At 41.8% G+C, this 18079-nt stretch overlaps 1 protein-coding gene across 4 annotated transcripts in view; it reads right to left on the bottom strand.

Moving 5' to 3' along the window:
- The window catches only part of LOC119403260 (diacylglycerol O-acyltransferase 1), a 165161-nt gene that overhangs the window by 36670 nt on the left and 110412 nt on the right, over positions 1-18079 (bottom strand). For 3 of the 4 annotated variants that reach the window (XR_007417002.1, XM_037670214.2, XM_037670207.2), the window contains 4 exons: positions 15009-15146; positions 9191-9274; positions 7142-7245; positions 1006-1086 (listed from right to left, as the gene is read on the bottom strand). Coding sequence is in view for 3 of the 4 variants with exons in the window: in XM_037670214.2 (XP_037526142.1) it covers positions 1006-1086; positions 7142-7245; positions 9191-9274; positions 15009-15146 (407 nt within the window). In the remaining variant the exon portion in view is untranslated. The remainder of the gene's footprint in view (positions 1-1005; positions 1087-7141; positions 7246-9190; positions 9275-15008; positions 15147-18079) is intronic. The other variant, XM_037670221.2, reaches the window with a different exon arrangement.

Raw genomic sequence — 18079 nt, 5'->3', positions numbered from 1 at the left:
AAAGTAATTGAAAGCTTTGAAGAACAAATTTGTGATCCTTCACCTTACCTGCTTTAAAAAAAAGAAATGCCGATCGAATGCAATATTACGATCTGAATGATGCAAAACTTCTTTGAGTTAGGTAGCTGCAGTAGTGAATGGTATGTGCAGGGTATTGTTACCTATATTTTACTGTCCGTGTCACAAGGACAAAGATGTATGATGCATGTGGTGCAAAGAGTGGCAACGAGAGGTACGTGCATAGGGAGGTATGACATAAATGACCACATTTCAGACTTTTATATGTCCCTTATAGCACTGGGGCACACACCCATTCTAGGAGGGATGGCCATGAATGCACATGCATACCCAATGGCTTACACCCAATTGTTAAAAAAAAATATGACTGAGTTCAGTAAAATCAAGTAAATTGAAGAATTCATTGAATATAATATATTTGCTGTTCCACTTGAATGTCCACGTGCTTTAGACATAATAGCTACTTATAGGGATATGATTTATTTTACAATTTATTGTTTGATCATGCAGAACAGAGGTGCGCTCACTGACACTACTTTGTTGGTCTGCAATCAGTGCTACGTAAATTGTCTATCCGACAAGAAACTTGAACCCCAGGAGGGAGGGAAAAAGCTTTGATTTAGAACTGCACTGTAAGAGGTTGTGAGCTAAGCACTGCCACACCTGTGCAGGCATATAGTATTTCAATATCATGCAGCGCAGAAGTTGCAAGTATTATGATAATTAGATGCAAGTAAGTATCAGAAGACAGTTAAATGAAATCTACAAATATAGGAATATTACGTTCCTATTTCTTGTTTAGCTGGTTAAGAGTATTAGGAACCATAAGAAACAAAGAAAAAAGAACCTAAATGTTGTCATGTGGGCATTTCACAAATATGTCATTATCCGCTGGTCGGTTACATTTGACCTTGTGTTCAAAGGATAACAGAAGATAAGTTTTAAGATTCTCAGTTAAGTTTTCATTAGTCTGGACAATTTAATTACCTGAAAAGGCTTCAGAGAGTTTTCCATAATGGGTACTATCCACTGCTGGGCCAAGGCCAGGATGAGCTGCAACAGCAATAACTTGGAAAAAGAAAATGGTAGAAATAAGTAAAGCGAATTCAAACTGTATTGCATAACTGATTAAAAAGGTATTATTTACAATATACATCTCGCTTGCTTGTACAATGCTGCTTTCAGTGAAACAGCTAGGTAGAATACCAACATTTCATACTGGTGATTTCAGTGAAGATTACTGAACTTCTTAAGTGGTCAAGCCATAGTTGTTTAGTAGAAATCCTTAAGCCAGTGCCAACATGATTTAAGGTACTTCAGAATGGTATCTGCAAAATTGATGTTTTGCCACCTTTTACAAGTGATAAGTGTCCAATTATTACAACATTTTCAAGTTATCCTCACAAAACAATGTTTTTTCTCAGAAAAATGATGACTGCATTGACCTATATGTGTTGAGATCCTTAGTACTTCAAGGCATGTGGCAAATGGTATGGCTCGACACAATCAACTTGGGTCATTAGCCTCTTCATGAGAACAGTGCTTTTGGAGTATCACCTTCCTGGGTGAAACACACAGATACAGTTTTAAAACATGACATTAAAGAGGCATAATTTGTTACCATGGCGACTTATGTAACCATTCATGATTAAATTTTGAATGCATTTGAACATAAAAACTCATAAGAATCAGCTTTATTGGTATGGAACTGACTAATCTGTTAAGAGTTAAAGGGGCCCTGCAACACATTTTCAAGCCATCATAGTTGCTTTAGATTTATTCGCATGTTCGCAGAGCAAAAAGAATTACTACAATTAATTCACAAAAAACCAATAAGTCGGCCAGTAAGTTTAAAATGTGATCAAATTCAAATTTTGGAGACTCAAAATGCCATATTTCACTTTCCCATGACATCATATCACCAATGGCAGCCAAGCATTAGCGGAAGTTGAGATGCAATGGTTGGCAGGCCCGCTCAGTCTCTTGATGCAAGGCGTTCCCATTGCCTCAGTGATTAGGCAGCACAAAGCCTAATTTCAGACACCATGGATTAACACCTGTGTTAACAACAGCTTCCACAAGGTGGCCATGGCACACGAAGTGCTTGGCACGTTGATGCATCATTCCTATGGCAGGAACACCGTGGCTGTGAGTCTGTCGTACTTAACATGGTTGGAAAATGCAGTTCCGTGTTAAATGCGAAGCATTTCCTAGCGAACCTCTGGCACTTTGAGCGTTTCTACCTACCTACCTACCTACCTACCTACCTACCTACCTACCTACCTACCTACCTACCTACCTACCTACCTACCTACCTACCTACCTACCTACCTACCTACCTACCTACCTACCTACCTACCTACCTACCTACCTACCTACCTACCTACCTACCTACCTACCTACCTACCTACCTACCTACCTACCTACCTACCTACCTACCTACCTACCTCCCTACCTACCTACCTACCTACCTACCTACCTACCTACCTACCTACCTACCTACCGACCTACCTACCTACCTACCTACCTACCTACCTACCTACCTACCTACCTACCTACCTACCTACCCTACCTACCTACCTACCTACCTACATACCTACCTACCTACCTACCTACCTACCTACCTACCTACCTACCTACCTACCTACCTACCCTACCTACCCTACCTACCTACCTACCTACCTACCTACCTACCTACCTACCTACCTACCTACCTACCTACCTACCTACCTACCTACCTACCTACCTACCTACCTACCTACCTACCTACCTACCTACCTACCTACCTACCTACCTACCTACCTACCTACCTACCTACCTTACCTATCCTACCTACCTACTACCTACCTACCTACCTACCTACCTACCTTACCTACCGACCCTACCTACCTACCTACCTACCCTACCTAGCCTAACCTACCTACCTACCTACCTACCTACCTACCTTACCTACCTACCTACCTACCTACCTACCTACCTACTACCTACCTACCTACCTACCTACCTACCTACCTATCCTACCTACCTACCTACCTACCTACCTACCTACCTACCTACCTACCTACCTACCTACCTACCTACCTACCTACCTACCTACCGACCTACCTACCTACTACCTACCTACCTACCTACACCTACCTACCTACCTACTACCTACCTACCTACCTACCTACCTACCTACCTCCTACCTTACCTCTACCTACCTACCTACCTACCTACCTACCTACCTACCTACCTACCCTACCTACTACCTACCTACCTACTACCTACCTACCTACCTACCTACCTACCTACCTACCTACCTACCTACCTACCTACCTACCCTACCCTACCTACCTACCTACCTACCTACCTACCTACCTACCTACCTACCTATCTATATCTATCTATCTATCTATCTATCTATCTATCTATCTATCTATCTATCTATCTATCTAGCCGCCTACGTCTGGGTGCTCTCATGATCGCCTCCTTAACTTGGTGTAGACCAAAATTGGCATGGAAGGGTAAGAAGATTTGACGAATATGATTGTCGGGTCGTGACATGAATAACCTGAAAATCTTGTCGTGTACGTCGTCAAACCCTTTCCACTAGACACGTGTGGCACATACCCGTTTGCCACGAGCCGAGGTGTACGGGTATGCGCCACAGGTGATTGAGAGTTTATATCTACCCAGGAACGGCGAGAACAGACAATGGTAACTTAAACGCTAGAGCGTTAAGGAAAACCAATATCGGCAGCGTTGACTCGACGAATGGAAAGAATGAAAATTAGGATCCCAGCAGGAATCGAACCCAAGCATTCTGCATGGCAATCAGGTATTCTACCACTGAGCCACGCCAGGTCTATAAATTGGTTTGGAAAAACAGCCTACGCAGGCGTAATATCGGTGCAACGTCAATTGTGGTTGTGGTGCTTGCTATCTAATTTTACAAGAAAGCAATAAACACTACATGATACTCCTACGGTGTGTACTCCAACGATACAGGCGTCATATCAGATTAACGTCTGTCGTTCCAGCGTTGACTCCATTTTTATAGCAGTCTAATAAATATTACGTTGCCCCGCCACGGTGGTCTAGTGGTTATGGCGCTCGACTGCTGACCCGAAGGTCGCGGGATCGAATCCCGGCCGTGGCGGCTGCATTTTCGATGAAGGCGAAAATGTTTGAGGCCCGTGTACTTAGATTTAGGTGCACGTTAAAGAACCCCAGGTGGTCGAAATTTCCGGAGCCCTTCACTACGGCGTCTCTCATAATCATATCTTGGTTTTGGGACGTTAAACCCCAGATATTATTATTATTAATAAATATTACGTTTGTATTCCTGATTCAGCAAGCAATATTGAAGCATTGCTCGACCCCGGATGAATACATTAACGAAAGTTGCCTATGATATAAGAAGGGAAACCTGGGCTAGTTGGTTATATAGTTCATTTTCGATCAGCTTACAGCGCAAAAAAGACGAGGACGTAGACCAAGGATATGAAGACACGAGCGCTGGGATGGCTCTGATGCACATGCGCAGTTGCACGGTTGTTAGCCGGTTGACCTCTGTGTATATTTATTTGTGCCCTTCCTTCCAATAAACCATAGTTGAGAGTACAGCACTACATATCAGCTTACTGCTTCTGGTGTTGGTAATTCCCACGTTGCCATTGGCAGCGTTACCCAACCGTAAACAACTGGTTATATAACACATATGCGGCTCTTCAACATATATGAGTGCGTATAAAATTTATACAAATCATTAGCGTCATTTTGTAACGTGTCACTTAGTAACAAAATTAGGCCACAGTCACCTTCCCGCCGCATGCTTCGCATAACATCGACTCCCACGGTACGTGGGATCTGCCGAATTTTTTTTTTTTAGTGGTACTCACAATGTCACGAGTACCTACACTGCACATTGCATTTTCAACTAACAATCATAATGCCACTCACTGATGTCACATCTTTCACATGAAGTGCATGACATCGATACATTGTTGTGCTGAGATCAGTGCTTATTGACAAGCTTTTTCAGAAGCATTTCAGGACCATTATGAAAGGAGTAAACTGACATGATCCTCAATAAATGAGCACATACACCACTTTCGTACAACTAAGGTTGCCCTTAGAAAGCTTTGATCACGACAAATGACTTGTTAAACTTCCAGGTTATCCTCACATATGCTAGGCATGTTCTTTTTTCCCTGGAAGATTTTTTTTCTCCTCATCATGAATTCCACTTTACAGCGGAGCTGTTAAGCTTTTCGTTATACCGTTCGTCGCCGACAGATAATTATCATCATCATGAACTGGCAAGGGCTATTTTGGTCCTCTTCATCTTTTGCTTTGCTCCCAGAACACGTGTGCCTATTTGTCCAGCGTAGGAAGAACAACTCTGATGGGTGAGAGAACGAGTACAGAGAGAGAGAAAGAAATAGAGAAAGAGACAGAGGGGCAGAAAGAAAGAGAAAGAAAAATTCTTGGCGAAAAAAATTTGTTGATGAGGCGGGATTCGAAACCGTGTACCCACGATCCGAAGACTAGCATCATAACCACTTGACTATCCGGGCACACTAGCAGAGCATAACATAGCCTTGTATAGTACAGTATAGCAAGCGGGTGGGAAAGGGAAGTGAGGGTGAGGAGGAGAGAAAGAAGGAGGGGAGAGAGTAAAGCATAGCATAGAAAGAGAGAAATAAAGAGAAGGAAAAGAAAAAAAACAGAAAGAGAAAGAACATACAGAAAAAGAAAGAATCAAAGAAAGAGAGAGAAAGAAATAGACAGAAAGAGGTAGAAAGAAAGAGGAAGCGAGAAATAGAGAAAGAAATAGAAATAAACAGATGAAAAACACATAGAAAAATAGAAAGAAGGGAGAAAAAGAAATAAAGAGATGACGAAAGAAAGAGAAAAATAAAGAGAAACGAAGAAGGTCGCCCAGATCCGCATTTCCTTCAGGCTTGGCACCACTAGTGCAAAGCTGCCTTAATTTTTTTGTTAAGAAACTACCCATCTTCTTGATTTACAGAAAGCACCGAGATATTGGAAATGGATATAAGTAGGCTTGTGCGAATAGTCAATTTTAGGTTCGAAGCGAATAGTGATTTGGTCGAATAATTTCGAATTGAATTCGAATGGTATGCATGACATACTATAATGAAAAATGTGCATATTTGTCATGACCAAACTAACCTGCACAATATTTTTTAAACTTGGAACAAGGCATAAGCAAATGTCATTCTTCTTGGTTCAAAGGGAAGTGGAAGCAACTTTGAATAGTAGCAGGATTTGACTTTCGGTAGAATGCAAGTGATAACCTGTAAAATACGTTACGCAGCTTTTAAACCTAAAAGAATGATGAATCGATGTTAGGGTAATTTGTTTATTTACCTTGAAGTGGGCCTACACAGCAGTGCAGATCTCCCCTGAACAGGTGTTTTCACGGTATAGCACTTCTGCGTTGCAGTGAAACCACCTTTACAGGGGGTTACATGCAGTTTTATATGTCTATTCGTTCATTTCAAATACTTTGAAATTTAGAATAATTTAAATTAGTTTCGAAGCGAATTCGATTACTGTAATGTTCGTTCGAATATTCTAACTGCTCGAATATTCGCACAAGCATACATATAAGGAAACCATTTGGGTAAACGAACTAACTTTTCAGTCAGAAAAAAGATTAAACAAATATTTTTTCGTATCAAAGGCCCTCAAACAAAATCTTTGCTACTTAGGCATGTCATGTGTGCTGCCAATTCAATGTTATGTAAACTGATGCTAGCCAAAGTGGAAGGTAAAAGAAAACAGGGTTGCTCATGCATGAGATGGTTAGATAGTAATCTTCAGGCCACAAGGAAATGTCTCAGCAAGCTCAAAGAACATGTGCTAAAGAGAGCTCACTGCTGTTCACATACTCATGGTGTTACATGAAGTCACTAATGGCTCAAATATATACTTAACAGCAGGTAACAATTACTTCACATCAGGAAAAAATGCAATGCAATGCTATACTGAAAAAGATACAGTGACAAGGCTTTATGCAGATGTTGCTTTACTTTGTCAGTTCTGCCTATGTTGCAAAGGTTTAAGATGTCAAATTTTTTTCTTTGCAAGAAAGTTAAGCAATTTAACTCACAGATTCCAGAAACCGGCGAAACAGGAAGCGCTTTCTTATTCTTGATGACCTTGGAAAGTTGAGCTCATAGCAGAGGGTTGGCACAAAGATGAAATAATAAATATCTGTAAAAATGGAATAAAGCATCTCTTGTGAAACTTGCCATTAATGAACTCTTCATGCTTGATATATTACCCACTTGTTCTACAATTACTAGCACAGCCACCATTCAACACAAATAACCTAAGTATAATCTGAATGAATTTAACAGCAGAAGGACTCCAAGAAGACACACACAGATAATGTGTGTCTTCCGCAATATTTCACTATCACTACCGTAAAATCCCGAGCAAGCGCCCCTACCCGAGCAAGCGCCCCCCTCCCTTCTTCGGAAGATTTCAAATATGCGGTCTCTTCTCCCCTCCCACTATATTCACGGTTTCATTCACTGTTTTTATTCGCCCAACAAGGGCGAATGAAAACAGTGAATGCATGCATATTCAATAAAGCATTTCATAAGAAGCACACGGGCGTGCATTCTTTATTCTTAGCAGCTCTTCCACCGCCATCTTGAATTTTGATCCATGACCGAGCAAGGGCCCCTCCTCCAAATCTTGTCTAATTATCCTTCACCATAGGGGGGGGGGGGGGGGGGCTCTGGACTTTACAGTATGTTCATTCAAGTTCCTAAGGTGGGACAGGATGCTTAAATGACCCCCAAACTATCACAAAATCAAAAACAGCTGCCGCGTAGTGGCAGCTGTATGCCAGTCTTTGACGAACATACAGCTGCAACACTGTTTTGAAATGACACCGCAACCACAAGGTTGCAGGCATCTCTATAGACTATGCAGCCACTGTGGCATCTCAATTATCTTCACTAACCTCACCACTGGCTCAGTTTCTGCCTTGCTGAGTGCTCGAATTCCATGCATGCAGTGAAAGCTACAAGTTGTATTAACACACCAGCATGAAGGATCCTCTATTGTCCCAAACATAACTGTACTCTGTGTGATGCCAACTGAATGGCAGCGTCACATGCATCTCAGTGGTGCACAATGAGTTAATTTGATTGAACTTCATTACACCACAATAATTACTAATGGCCGCTTTTTCTATATCTCAAAGCAGTGATGGATTCTTCACGTGAAGAACTTCAATTCTCCCATTTGGCATAACCACCTAACTCCACTAAAAAAAGTTAATTTTTCACTTTCTTAATTACTGTCCTAAATGATGTCTTTAACCATCTTAAGATGCCTGCCACTACAAAAAAAGCAACTGTGAAGGCCACATTTGGACACATTTCTTGAAACACCTTGTATGCTCCTGTGTTGATTCCTGTGGTGTTATGTATTATTTTACGCTCTTGTGCTTGATTTCTGTGAATCGCTGTGGTGCATTGCCAAAGTGCATACTTCCCTTCCCTGTATAGTATTTTAGTGTTTACCAATTCGCAAAACCAAACAAATGTAAATAAATTATGCTAAAACCCTTGGTGAAGGTTGCAGTATTTATAAATGAATGAATGAATGAATGAATGAATGAATGAATGAATGAATCTTAAAACTGATATTGCATGAATAATTGGTTTGTTAATAAGAAACGAAGACATCAGGATGAAGACATCGAGATATCAATGTCTCCATCCCAATGTAAAAACAAGTGCTTGACTTGTTTTGTTTTGACAGCCTCAATGAAAGCAATTTTGATGATGACTTCACGATTGACTCCTCTAAAAGCAGTCTAATAATGGCCCCAGGCTTTAGCAGGCCGACAATAAAATTATTTCTTGCTACTGTCTACTCATGTGAGACAAGGTAAAAATACCTATTTTTTGTTCAAGTTTGTTGCTGCAGACCATATGTTGGGTGTGCACTACGTAAAAACTTTATTTTAAGCCCAAATTGGCCCCTAGTGGACACTATATCACATGCGAACTATAGCCTCAAAAATATGGTACTTTCAGCAAATGGTCTATGTAGTTATGCAGTAAAGTATGTTTGCTCTACACTATTCTACTCTGAAAATTTGTAAATAAGAAAATTTTGTGTATAAAATAAATCTTACCGTACAGGTTCAAATTATCAGGGTAGACGACAAACTTTGCCATGTGGCCATTGGTGGTTCGTCCATTCACACCCTGTGTTATCTCTGAAAATGTTAGCACAAATATTAATATTAAGAAATGCGTAAACTGAAGCTTCATAGATCAGACCCTGTCACAGGTGCCTATTGGGCACCAGTGTCCAAAAGTGTGTTAGAAGTACATAACACATTCCATATTGAAAAAACACCAGAATTTGATATCATTGGCAAGTTTTTATGCAGATAAAAGCAGGAGCAAGAAACGGATGATAACGAGCATACAGGACAAAGCATAATTCTGTCTTGTCTTATCCTATTTCCTGTATTTTATTTTTTTTCCATGAGAGATGTGTGGAATAGAGTTATAATGCACTTACTTGCACCATTCTGTGTGACGCCATATGAGCATTATTAGACAGGATATAAACAATCATTGTTCCATAAAAGTTTCCAGGAGATGTTCAATCATACTTCTATTATGCACCTACAAGGGCTGCATCATGCATGAAGACATGCAACAACCCTCAGCTAAGAGCCAATACACCTTTGAATATTTCTATTTTCTCATTGTTTATCTTAGCCATGCTGCAAACCACAGTAAAACTAAAAGCTCACACAAGAATGTCATGCACTATCAGCATTATCATGCCACCCAATGTCAGTGATGATGTAACTGAAACAAAGCCTGACATTCAAGGCAAAAATCTGACCAAGCTATGCCCGCTGGACAGTAATAGCTTTAATGCATTAGCAACTAGTACATCGCAACAGAAAAGCAACCTCGTACTGTAAAACCATTCGTTCTCAGTTCCGCACCTCTACTTACGAGGCAGCCAACGTGAATCAGTGTCACCCTGCCGATGACACTGGCAGTCTTTTCACCAGTGGCCCTTGCTCCAATACACATGCATGTATACCAAACTACATATAGAACCATGATATGTATATTGTGTGCCAGAGAGAAGACAAGGAAGCTTATAACCTTTTAACTGTTGCTCTCACCTGAGAAAAAAAAAAAAATATTACACTATAAGTTGGGATGCTCCAAAGCATATCTTTCCGCTGAGATACCTACCACAGAATGCAAATTGTGGAACTAATAAATTTTGGGATGAATATCTTGGAGTATAGGCCTTGTAGTCAAATCAAGAAAAACAACACTGCTTAGAATTTGATTGCCATCAATTTGCAATACATATGCACCATAACAGCAAAAATATGAAAGTTTGATTATAGTTAATTACACTCCTTGCAACTTCAACTTCCTGCAAAAAGTGTGAGCATCAATGGACGTAAAACATACAGGAAAGCTGCACTTGTGCAGTTCACATAAAATTTTAAATTTTGAGAGAGCTTAACTGTAAAAAGGCATTATACCATCATTGCAATGCAGAAAAAAGGTTGATGTATGTGCACACAGGCACGTTTGTGAAGCATACATGTACAATGCTCACGGACTGAAACGCGACAACAGAACTTTTAGTTAATGACTCGTATGTGCAATAGCTCAAGATAACCCGGTCATGCTGCTACGAACCAGGCCACCAAGGGTAACGTTAGCTCCGATGTAGGTGTTCAAGTCAAAATTATGCCAACATGACACACATTGAAGACAGTGTAAATGTAAGTACGAGCATTACTTAGCTCTAAAATTGTTGTGCATCAATCCGTGAGCACTGCACATACAAGCATACATGCACACATGTACTTGGGCAGTTCCTAAAGTTTAGTTCTACTTCCAAGCAACAGTGATACATTTTCCTATGCTTGTAGAGTCCTTTCCCACATGTGACATTGCTTTTCAAGTCATAGCCCTCGACATGCTACCTCCTCTGCCACGAAGGCCTCCAGTAACTGTAGTCATTAGCAGAATGAAAGCAACTGTTGTGCAGAGCAGTATTTTTTATTCAAGGTTTTCACTCTGGCATCTCGCAAACCTGCTTTAAGCTCTTGTGATGAAAAGGCAGGGACACTGATATGTACCATTGTAGTGAGGTTGAGGAGCTGCACCCACTCTTTCCCACGATCAAAAATCTACTGTATAAATGTATAGCCAGTGGCAGGGGAAAGGGGGTGATAGTACACCACAGGTTGGCAAACTCACTCATGAGTGGACTCACTCCGACTCACTCAGACTCAGATCGAGCTGCGAGTCTGAGGCTGAGTGAGTCCACGTGAGTAATATTTCGGTGAGTTTGAATCCGAGTGAGTCCAGTTGTGAAAAATTTCAGTGAGACTCAGTCCGAGTGAGTCCAGTTGAGGAAAATTTCAGTGAGTCCGAGTCCAAGTGAGCCCCAGCGCAAAATATATTTCTTGAGTGAGTCTGAGTGAGCTCCGTACTTTTTTGCCGACCTATGGTTCTTAAACAACTTCAGCATTAATATCAGCCTTATGTTGACTCACATTTATACTCCCGTCAACTCACACATACTTCAAAGCACTAGTGTTCATACACCAGCTCAATATTTATTGATCAGAGGAGTGAGTTACAGAGGGGTGGGGGTGGGGAGGTGACACCCCCCGCAAGCTCTTTCACAGGTAGTTTTTGATAAAAATATCTCGTGTGAGTGATCTCTTTCAATAAAAATGTCCTTACTGGATTGCAACCACTGATAACTTATATTTGAAGATATCAGACTAAAAGGCGCCAAGTAGAGCACCATTTATGCGAGATATTGGCGTTGACACCATGGATGAAAAAGCTAATTATGTGCTAACGGACTCATGAGTAGACTCATTCAGACTCGGATAGAGCCGTGAGTCTGAGTTCGAGTGAGTCCAGTTGAGGAAAATTTTGCGGAGTCCGAGTCCGAATGAGCTCTAAGGGCAAACTATCTTTCATGAGTGAGTCGGAGCGAGCTCCACATTTTTTGCCAATCTATGCCCCACACCCAAAATTTTTAGTTCGTGTACATACATATAGACATACACATACAAACATACATGCACATACATTATAAGGGTGTCATACTCATCTCCCCCCTCAAAATAAAATTCTGGCTACAACCCTGATCCACTGGTAAAAATTGACAATGCAGCTAGCCTTGGTATACTGTTCAACGTTGACTTGAACCCAAATACAGTGGAAAAATTGTGAGGCCTACCTGCATCATGTACTCAGCACATGTACTCTGAACATTGTGACATCAGTTAATCAGCTATAGCGTATTCCATAAGGAGTTACTCTCTCCGTGTACAGTAATAGATATGTTAGCAACATAAGAACATTAGTTTTGGCTGTTAGACCACTCCTATGTCGCTGAACACACCTAAATAACTGATTATCAACATATCCCATCATAAATTTTGATGTCAACTGGACCAGCATGCTGATATACAGTTTTTCATCTCAATTTGAAAAGAGTGAAATGACTAGATACAGAGAACATGCACGGGGAAGCACAAAAGGTCAAATATCTGTCCAGTAGCACTTTTTACGTATCTCATATAGCCACCCTGAAGACAAAGTATAAAAACAAAATAGAAATGTTTAAGAAGGGACAAGGACTTGTGCACTAAAAATGTTCCTACAGTCTGTCACAACCTAAGAAAAAATATAGGGTCCATCTACACATATTCCCATTGCATGCAAAAAAAAAAAAAAAAAAAGGTTTGCATGGATGCTTCATCCAATTACGTTCACTGATTTTCGTGGTGTCAAGCACCTCTACACGTTTAAGAGTGCCATACAGGTACACATTTGTGCGACTGGTTTTAGGTGAAAAACTTTAGCATCCTGGAAAATTTTATTAGAGATTCTGACATCAGAACTGAGCCAAAGAAAAAAGGACATTTCACTTAGAAAATATTAATTTTACACTGCAATATGTATAGTATTTGCATTAGCAGCTAGAAAGTGCTTCACCGTGAACAAAAACCAGCTGGCACAACTCTCTTACTAGTGAAGGACAGTTGCACTGCAATTTTGTGCGTGGAGCTCATATTTATTCTTAGTTTATAACCAATTAGAGAAATGCAATGCAAGCAGCATCAGCCATTAAGAGAAGCCCAAATGTTTGCAAGGACGTCCAAATATAGCATCTTTACATGATGCTGTCTCCACAGACATTCAAGGCAGTGGATGTTTACAAACACACACACACACACAAAGAAAAAAAAAAGAGACAGAACAATGAAAAACGCCAGGCCTGCGCGGAACACTCAGCACATTCAGAGCGAAGGCTGGAGGAGCAGCCTTTCTAGAGCCCGTTGTAAACTCTCTTGGGGTGACTACTGCTAGTCAGGGGCGGCGCCAGTGCCCCCCACTGGCTCTAGTTTTAGCAACTACATGCTGACCCAACTCGGGGGGGGGGGGGGGGGGGGGGGGGAGCCCCTCCCCCCTCCCCGCTTTCCGCCTGCCACCCCCTTTGCCCCCCCCCAAGAGCAAGCATAGTCAAAACACAATGCATATGTTCCCAGCCTCCCTGCCCCCCTGAAGGAACTCACTTGTTGTTTAATAACCTTGGTGTTTCTTTATTACTATGAGTGTGTCGTGTTCTGCGCTATATAGTAGCACTGGTGTGCCTCCAAAGGCGGTAGAGCACCAAGGTGTGTATGTGCACACCGGGAAGCTAGTCAGTGTCCATAACACCTAAACAGCAGCTTGACCGGGTAGAACATGCTTACAAGATGAAGGAGAAAGAGAAAAAAATTAGGAGCTCTTCCCCTATCAGGAAAATGCTGACAAGCGAAGCTTGTGACATGTGCATGCCTGATGTACTATTTTTTCCATCTCACAGCCAGCCTTGAACTGGTGAGAAACGGTGCACGCAGAGCGAGCGAACACACCTTCACTCCCTTTTCCGGAGGCAAAGGAGTGATCCTCCCCATCCTGTGCCTCCTTCTGTGCGCCAGCTGTGGGTGAGGAGAGGGACCTGCTGGAGGGAGGGGACCTGCTGGTGTGAAGTCCATCCCTCACTTCTAAATCGGTTTCTGCTGCTTGCAAGCTTCTGAGCAAGACTGGGTTTGGTGTTTGCCACCCATGTGTTCCCTTCTTCAGTTTTAGTGGATCAGTGGTGAGTAGTGGGGCACATATGCACCCACTACTCACTACTGGTAAGTACTAGTGGGCAAGTAGTGGTCAGTAGCGGGGCACATATGCACTATGAGTTTTTTGCGAATACCCATAACGCCATTGTCAACATGAGTCAAGCAATACAAGCTGCGCTTGAAAAACAAACACAAGCACTGATTTTGAAGCAGCTGTTTTTACACATATTAAAAATCATTTTCCCTCGTATCACAGTGTGTCTACTGACTATTACGAAAATGTCACCTTGACATCTCTACTCTCCTCACTACGATGATGAATCGTATATATTTTTATGAACATAACCCCTAGAAACACATGTGATGTTATGCCAGCAAATGGTGCACTCACCTCAGTGGATGGAGCACTGCACAGCAAAGCATAGACAAGTTTTTAACAGTTGATGCTAAAGAAGCCATAAGGGCTTGAAGGGACATGTGCTGTGCTTTGCAAAGACTTTGCATGTTTCTTTTTTTTATAGTTTCATAGAATAGTCATGCCAACTATTGGTATGGCAGCGTCTGTGTAAGTGGAAATTCACTGCTTACATTGTTAAAAATCAACATGGTCCAGCTTGGAGATTTTAATGCTGCATAACGAAAATTCATTTCGTTCCATTTGAATATAGGCTGATTTCTACATGAGCCAAAAGCAAGGGTGCACAAATTAGAGTGGTTTTACAAACCCAAATAAATCATCCCTCCATTATTAAATATGCCACGATTATCATCACAAGAGTTCACAGTCAATGTAAATAAAACTTTCACTCACGGTCACTGCCAGATGAAGACCTCCGTCGATGGTGCTTGCGGGATGCTCTCTGTTGACGGCACCACAGGTTCACCATGTGGTACGAGACTAGCTTAAGGAACAGCACTGTCACGCAACCCAATGCCAGTGATGATGCAACTGGAACAAAGCCAAAAGTTCAGGGCAGGAGCCTGGCTAAACCATGCAGATCACACTACTTGCTGGAGAGCAGTAACTGTAATGTATTAACAACTGCAGCACATTGCCACAAAAGAAACCAACCTTGCACTGCAGGAAACAAAGTTGGCAGCTGAAGAAAAAATGATTCTTGTCAGAGAATTGAGCCTTGTACCATCTCAAGGTTGTGGTAATCACCCAAACTATTAGTCGATTAAACCAAGAAGCTAGCAGTAATCAGTTTAACAATGTGCTTCAAGGGTATATATCTTCTAGACGTAAATTGCTTGTACAGTTGAGACTCAGTTCAACAAAGTGATGACAATGCTCAAATTATTTCGTTTCGTAAAACGAGAAAGCAGTTTAAAATTGTAACGTAGTGACACCCAAAAACTACCATGGCATTGGTTTTGCCAGCAATTCATGCCTGCGTGTCTAAAAAGTCCACAAGGGAGGCCCGAGGAGGGCCCAGACTTAGGGGACAGCATGTCCAGGCGATGCAGGCCAAGTAGACTGTCATGTGAAGCTGCGACAGGCTACAGATATGCGATGACGCAGAGGACAAATGCAGTGATTGTGCGAGCAGGCCGAGCAAGAAAGATGCAAGGAAATTACCAATGCTATCTGTCGCATAAACCATAAAATAACCAAAGCCACCACAGCCATAGGTTCCCCTTCAAGGGGTGGGCAAAGGTTCATCGCAGTGCCCCCCCCCGAGTCGCGGCGCCCCCTCCCTATTATGTCAATGGGTGGGGCTGACTTAGGTGAAAAGGGGGGGGCGGCTGGCCCCCTGCCCCCCCCCCCCTTTGTGCACACGCCTATGACCACAGCAGCCATCCGGTACGTAAGATCACTACCAACTGCGAAGTCCATTTTGTGTATTGGCACGGCGTGCAGCCTGGACAATGCTAGGGCTGTAATAGGGCACTGAGATGTTTTAATGTGATAGCGTTAGAGTTCACAAGTATGGCTTGGTGGGCTAGTTGGTATTGCATCTTAAAGGCTACAGCGCACAAAGACGGGGACAGCAGAAGAAAACAAAAGTGAAAGTAAAAAGTGAAATACGACGTGCAAGAAGAGTGCTCGCTTGAAGAAAACCCGTCTCAGTCAAAATGAGGAGGAAATCACCGCTTTTTTCACTCAGTTATTTCAGAGAAAGCATCGAAAAATCAGGCTTGGTAGTCAAATTAGTTTGTTAATTCGGGTTGATGACAACATTGAATCCTATGGGTGCTTGTTGGGGAATGAAAATTTCTTCGTTAGATTGGGAACTTTGTAAAATCGGGTTTCATTAGATCGAGTTTTAACTGTACTTGCATTACTGGTTAATATATAGTAGACAAAGCACAAGTGCCATGTCCAAAGCAACAATAAAGGGCAAAAAAGACAAAACAATATTAATCAACCAAATACAGCACCAGCATATTTTCCTCTGTGTAGAAAAGTCCCAAGTATACAGCTTCCAGTACCATGTAAAACCCATCTAGTTCCATGTAAGTAATGGGGCTTTCAGCCCCATGAATGTTTGCAGAGTTCTTTAGTATACAGCATATTAAGTGCACCACTAAATAACTTGCCTTCCATCTGGCAACTCGAACAGCAGCCAGGTATACAGCCCTGCTTGTCACTAGTGCTGAATTGCAATAGCAGCTGCATGGCAAAACACAAACTTTTCCACACAGCACTATTCTTCAGTGGTCAATACTGCTTCAAATCTGTGTTTGGAATGCTTGAACTATAGCCAGAGCTAGCAAAGCTGCTTTTGCGCAAGATATGAAAGAATCATACATTGCCAGCACTGCGCCAGTGCTTACAGTCTGCTTTTCAAAATGTCAACAACTTCAACTAGGTGCCAAGCCTTATTTTCAGTTGGGCCATCACACCAGTACCACATTATGACAAATAAAAAGTGAAATACGACGTGCAAGAAGAGTGGTCTAGCCAATAGGCAACATCTGCATTACTTTTTCATTTGAAGGGTGAGAAGTGGTTTCTTTGATGAGGCAAGACTTCAAGCCTCTTGAATGGCAAACGAAGCTGACTGTTGGCCTATTAACAGGCTATTAATTGATCAATATGAATGAGATGAAACAAGGGAAACAACTAAATGAAGCTTTCCTTTTTCTGTTATCATCTCAGCCAAATTTTTCACTGCCTTAACTTAAATGTTGCTTTTGTCACTTATGAATAAAAAGGCAGCCCAGCAGTGCAAGGCACATAAAAATTGAATTCTGGGGTTTTATGCGCCAAAATCACAGTGTGATTATGGGGCATGCCATAGTGAGGAAATCCAGATTAATTTTGACCAACTGGGTTTCTTTAACATGCCTCTAAAGCTAAGTACATGGGTGTTCTACCATTCCGACTCCATTGAAATGTGGCTGATGTGGCTGGGATCCAAGCACACACCCTGGAACTTAGCAGTATGCCTTAGCTGCTAAGCTACCATAGTGGGTGGTTGATAATTCATTGTTGCAGCAAAACTGTGCAACTAGTGCACACATGCTGACTGGCGTTATTTTCTGCGTGGACAGTCCCAGTCAAAAACTATTACAAGGAAGTATGTTGCACAACCTTCAGCCAAATCCAACAATTTGGAATGTGGCCTGGCCTGCTCAATGAGGCAATTTCTGCTTGTGAATCACTCCCAATATATGACTGGTACAGGAACGACAGAAGGAAACGCGAACAGCACAGCATGTTATTTCTTTGCTGTTTGCATTTATTTTCATCACACTCTTACCTTGGTGGCAATAAAAAGACACAAGAGTAATCATTAAATGTATTGTGGATTATTATGGTTTCCTTTTATTACCAGCCAAGTTGCAACCACCTGAAAAGAAATGCGAACATTGGAGCATGTTGATGCCGCACTGTTCACGTTTCCTTCCATCGCAATAGTCACGTTTCCTTCC

This window comes from Rhipicephalus sanguineus, chromosome 1 (genome assembly GCF_013339695.2).
Source record: "Rhipicephalus sanguineus isolate Rsan-2018 chromosome 1, BIME_Rsan_1.4, whole genome shotgun sequence".
NCBI classification, from domain to species: Eukaryota; Metazoa; Arthropoda; class Arachnida; order Ixodida; family Ixodidae; genus Rhipicephalus; species Rhipicephalus sanguineus.
This window is presented reverse-complemented; position numbering and strand designations above follow the sequence as displayed.